The sequence below is a fragment of the Manacus vitellinus genome, unplaced genomic scaffold (genome assembly GCF_001715985.3).
Source record: "Manacus vitellinus isolate BGI_N305 unplaced genomic scaffold, ASM171598v3 scaffold_320_pilon, whole genome shotgun sequence".
Lineage (NCBI taxonomy): Eukaryota > Metazoa > Chordata > Aves > Passeriformes > Pipridae > Manacus > Manacus vitellinus.
In genome coordinates, this window is record NW_021940388.1 from 9 (window position 1) to 5,276 (window position 5,268).

General features: G+C 52.6%; 1 protein-coding gene across 1 annotated transcript; it reads right to left on the bottom strand.

The window, feature by feature from the left end:
• Positions 1–273: 273 nt before the first annotated feature.
• On the bottom strand, positions 274–2,211 carry DND1 (DND microRNA-mediated repression inhibitor 1; the record flags this gene model as incomplete). Its single annotated transcript, XM_029961226.1, has 3 exons — positions 2,037–2,211; positions 1,278–1,739; positions 274–683 (listed from the first exon to the last, which is right to left on the bottom strand). Coding segments are annotated over exons 1-3 (1,047 nt in total), but the record flags the coding sequence as incomplete, so codon positions are not given.
• Between the last annotated feature and the right edge of the window lie 3,057 nt (positions 2,212–5,268).

The following is a 5,268-nucleotide window of genomic DNA, read 5'->3' on the forward strand; positions in this document are numbered from 1 at the left end:
AGCTCCCTATGCCAGCTGGGACTCTGCTGTGGAGAGGGGAGCGTCAGGCTCTGCTCTCACCCCAAACCCTCCTCTTGCACCCTCTGCTTCCAACCAGGAATCCCACCCAGAGCTCAGAGCCAGCAGGGGCCCGTCTAGCAGGGGGTGGACAGTGTTTCAGCCCTGCCTGCCAGGCTGAGTCCTCCCCCCAGACACACACTCCACACTCCCAGGAGACACTCCAGGACTTTGGGAAAGGTGGGGGGTTGGCACAGACACCACAGGAGGACTCACCAAAGGCTCACCTAAGACACGGAGCATGTGCAGCGCCACTGCAGCCTTGGCCTCCTCGTGCCTGCTCTGGCCCTGCCCATCCTGCCGGACCCACGTGAACCCACTGAAGGGCACGGGGTACCCCGGGATCTGCACCTGGTACCAGAACTGCAGCCACCCGTTGGGGTTCACCCGGATGCACTTAGTGAGGAACAGGGGCATCCCCAGGCATTGCCTCCTGCGCAGGGTGTTCAGGTGGTCCAACATGTTCTGCACCGCTGGAGGCAGGGCCAGTGGCTTGGGCGCTGCCAGGCTCTTGTTCTCCTGCACCTGGCTGGCTGGTGGCCTCTCTTCCCACAGCTGCAGCTTCTGCTTCAGGTCAGGGTGCAGCCACTCCACCCTCATCCCCGATCCCCTGAGCCTCAGGTTCCCTGCGAGAGACAGGACATGCTCACCTGCCCTCCAGCATCACCCCGTCCCACCCCTCAGCATCTGCTGCAGTGATCCCCAGGATTTTAGGGGCAGCCTGGCTTTAGGGACAAGGTGCAAGATGCCAAAGCCAAATGCTTCTCAGCTGGGGCACAAACGGGTACAAAACAGGACTCTGGATGTCTAAGGTCCCAGTTGAATGTCTGGGAAGGGTGTCCCAGGGCAATCATGGAACGGAGCTCTGAGGGGTAAGGTAGCTCCATCAGGAGGGTTTAAGGGATACTGAGGGATAGGGTAGCTCCATTGGGAGGGTTTAATAACTTGGTCAACATTCTGGATACCCTGGAATGGCACTGGTGATGTTCCTGCCCTGAGCAGGTGACTTTTTGAAGACCTCCAGCAGCCTCTTCATCCCACCACCACTAGGACTTGTAGATATAAGGGATCAACCACACCAAGAGCAGCTGGTATCCCACAAGACACAAGGGGTGCCTCAAGGCTGAAGTTACCTCACAGCCAAGCCTGGAGGTGGGATCAACCCTTCCTTAGGGACACCAGGAAACCCAGCCCCAGCTGCATCCCACAGCACCACTCACCTTCCATCAGGGCTTTCTTGGCCAGGGCAGCAGCCTGGTGCGAGCTGTACTGGAGCACAGCGAGCTTGGCCTGTCTCTGGCGGGGGCTGGCGTGCAGGGTGACGCTGAGGATGCCCTGGGTGGCCCTCTGCAGCGTGGCCTCCAGCTCCTGCTGGCTCACCGAGGCGGCCAGGCCGTCCACACTCAGCTCCCGCTTCTGCGTGCTCCAGCACACCACGATGGCGCAGCCCTGGCGCACGGGGTAGTGGTTGAGGGCGGCGATGGCGTCCCTGGCGCCGCGGTGGCTGCTGTACTTGGCGTAGGCGAAGCCCCGGTTGAGGCCGCTGAAGGTCATCATGAGGCGGAACTCGTAGAGCTTCCCCACGCTCTGGAAGAGCGGGATCAGGACGTCCTCGTACAAGTCCTGCGGCAGCTTCCCGATGTACACCTCGGTGTCGGCGGGCGGCGGGTCACCCACCCAGCCTGCGGGCACACAGCCGGGGGGGCCCGTGGGGAGAGCTGCCGTGCCCACGGGGCACCAGGGCGCCGAGCTGCCCCCCTCACATACCTGGGGGTGGCCCCCTCACGTACCTGGGGGTGGCTCCCCTCACATACCTGGGGGTGGCTCCCTTCACATACCTGGGGGTGGCCCCCATCACATACCTGGGGGTGGCCCCCTTCATGTACCTGGGGGTGGCCCCCTCACATACCTGGGGGTGGCCCCCTCACGTACCTGGGGGTGGCCCCCCTCACATACCTGGGGGTGGCCCCCTCACGTACCTGGGGGTGGCCCCCCGTAGCGCCGCTGCCCGTTGATCTGCACCAGCTCGATGCCGGTCTCCTTCTCCCAGGCGAGCAGGGACATCTTTCTGGCCTGGTTGATGCTTTTGGTCCACTTCTGAGGAGGGAGATGATTGTCAGAGCGAAATGTTTCCAACCTCCCAGCTGGGAGCATCCCAACCCCAGGAGAGAACAGCCAACCCGGTGCCAGCCAATGCCTGGTGGAGAAAAAGAACCCCTCTGCTCTCAGGAGACTGGTGAGAGCAACACGGCCACTGCAACACAGCAACACGTCCCTGCCCCCTGTCCCAGCCTGCTCCACATGACTCAGTCCAGCAACTTCGTTAGACCCCAAGGTCACCAACAGTCCCCTACAGCCCTGCAAGGGCTTGGGAAGCCACACAGGCAGCAGCTGGTGCTGCAGGAGGGAGCTGGAGCACAGAGCCAAGGTAACCCACTGCATCACAGCAGATTTAAACTGAAAGAGAGTAGGTTACATTGGATATTGGGAAGAAATTCTTCCCTGTGAGGGTGGTGAGGTCCTGGCACAGGTTGATCAGAGAAGCTGTGGCTGCCCCATCCCTGGAAGTGTCGAAGGCCAGGTTGGACAGGGCTTGGAGCAACCTGGGCTAGTGAAAGGTGTCCCTGCCCATGGCAGGGTGTGGAATGAGCTGAGCTTTAAGGTCCCTTCCAACCCAAAGCATTCCATGATTCTGGAATCCAGAATCCAGACTGGGGCCCCAGAAAGCCAACTCTCTTCTCCCAGCATCCCCTCAGGCTTCTGAGAACATTAAGGAGAGTCTGGAGACACCACGCTAGGACACACTATGACCTGAGAAATGTTCATTAGGCCCTGGCCTGGACAAACAGCACCTGGGATAAGCTCCTTTTGAGCTTATCAGAAACGTGTGTTCCAGGAGCTGTCTAACAAACAGCCTTGGAAACTTGGAAATGTATTTTTCTTGCCTGAATAACAACTGAAATGGAATAATATTTTTGTTATCAAACTTTCAAAGAAGGATAGTGACCTGAATTGGGGCCAGGATGGAAAATTCCTATGACTAAAGCCCACTGTCTGTTGGCCCTATAAACAGTGGTCCAAAGTGAGACCCTTTGAGTTGTCCTGGACTACAGGAGTCTACTTTAAACCTTATGGCTCAACAGCAGGATCCTCCATATTCCTTTTTATCCTTACGCTTTTCTATCATTTTCTCCCTACTCCCAGTCTCCACACAGATAGTTTTTGGGGTTATTTTGGTTTGGATTGATCGATTTTGATTTTTTGTTTGCTTTTTCTCGGTGTCCTTTAACCACCTGGTAAGTAGTAGAGTGAATGTTGCCAACAAACTTTGTCATGCTGTTTTATATTAAATTTAGATTATATTAAACCTGTTTTTTGCCAAAACTTTTGCTGGTGATTCTTTAAGCAATCTTAAAACACTCATTCACAACAAATAGTCAGCAGGATGGCAAGTGATGTCACTGACCACTTACAAAAGCATGGAATAAGTCCAAATCCTAAGTTCTCTGATGAATTACAATGCCTATGGGAACTTTAGGATATTGGAGAAAACACGGATTTTCTATCATTGCTCACCCACTGTACTCACTGTTACAAAAGGGAAAATGGTGGAACTCAGAACATGAGGAGAACATGAGTCAAGACCCTAATACTGGAATTAAAAACCATCTCAATCACTGGTATCAGTGCACCCCAAAATCTCATTATAGCAGAAGGGGGGTTTGCAGAGCGTGGGACCTCCTGTGACCTGTTTTAAACTGGGCCCGAGGGACCAAAGAGACCTTTACTATTTAGTCTCCCTGCATTTGAAGAGACAGAATAGAGATATTCTGATGGAAAAAGAGACCTTCTTCTCTAGTCCAAGCAGCAGAACAAGCTTAGAAAAATACACCAGGAACAGCCTGTACAAAACAGAGGATAATTTAATTGGCTGGAATATATTTTAAAGGGCTCTGCTCCCCCAGAAGGAGTTGCACAAAGCTCTACAGTCAGGAAATGAATTCCTACCTAAAGGCAGTTGCAGAAGGAATGGAATTAACAGAAGTTTCTAAAGTTTCTAAATTACAAATGACTATAAATGCACATCCATTGGCATTACAGCAACCTGTTAAACCCTCACCAATTTTAGGTGCACCTCCCCTGGCTAAGGGGATGCCAACAGAAGATATGTGGTTCACTGATGCCTCAGCAAAAAGGGTAAATGGTAAATGACAATACAAGGCTGATGCATTAAACACCAACACAAACAAACAGCCGAAGAAGGCGAAGGGATGAGTAGGAGGGTTAAGAGCAGTTTTTCTAACAGCTCAGAACGGAGCAAAAATGATCTCTGTGGGCTCCTGTGCTGTTTGGGCTGGAGCCACACAGTGGCTCTGCCAGTGGGAATCCCTGAATTGGGAATTAAACAGATCTCCCATTTGGAGATCTCAAGACTGGCAATTATTATTGAATATAGCCAGGAAAACACTGGTCAAGATAGGATGGGTTAAATCCCATGCCAAGGATAACAAACCAGCCATAAACTGGAATCAAAAGATTGGTGGATTAACTAAAATCAGGGACATAAAGACAGAAGACTCCCTAAATCAGAAATGGTATCAATTGGGAGAATGGTTACATCAGAAATTTGGTCACACTGATGAAGAAGCCATTTATTTTGCTGCACAGAGCAAAGGGTGGCCCCTAAACAGGAAAACTTGTGACACTGTTCTCACGGAATGTCCTCAGCGTAGATTCGAATTATAATTAGATCACCCTGCTAAAGCATCACCCCTATATGTCAGGAAAAGAAAAGCTTTATGATCTGCATGGCAAATGGATTCCATGGGGCCGCTCAGGCCCTCTGCAGGACACAATCCACCCTCCCGGGGGAGAAGGAGTCTCTGGCCTGCTCAGGGTACCCAAAGGCCAGGATGGAAAGACACTGGCTGAGGTCTCCTGATTCCATCCCAAGTGATAGTGGCTCTAATTTTTCAAGTAAAGAGGTTGGTGTGGATGAATTCAAGGAAGAAATTCAGTGGAATTGTCCCCATACAAATGGAATCAGAGAAAGGGATCACAAAGGGAGTTTAACAAAGCCTACAGGGACTGAGGACTGATGTTAAACTACAGAGCGTTAAACTACAGGGACTGATCGTTAAACTACAGGGACTGATCGTTAAACTGAGTGGGATGTTGGTCTCCCCAGAGCACTTCAGCGACTCAATAATC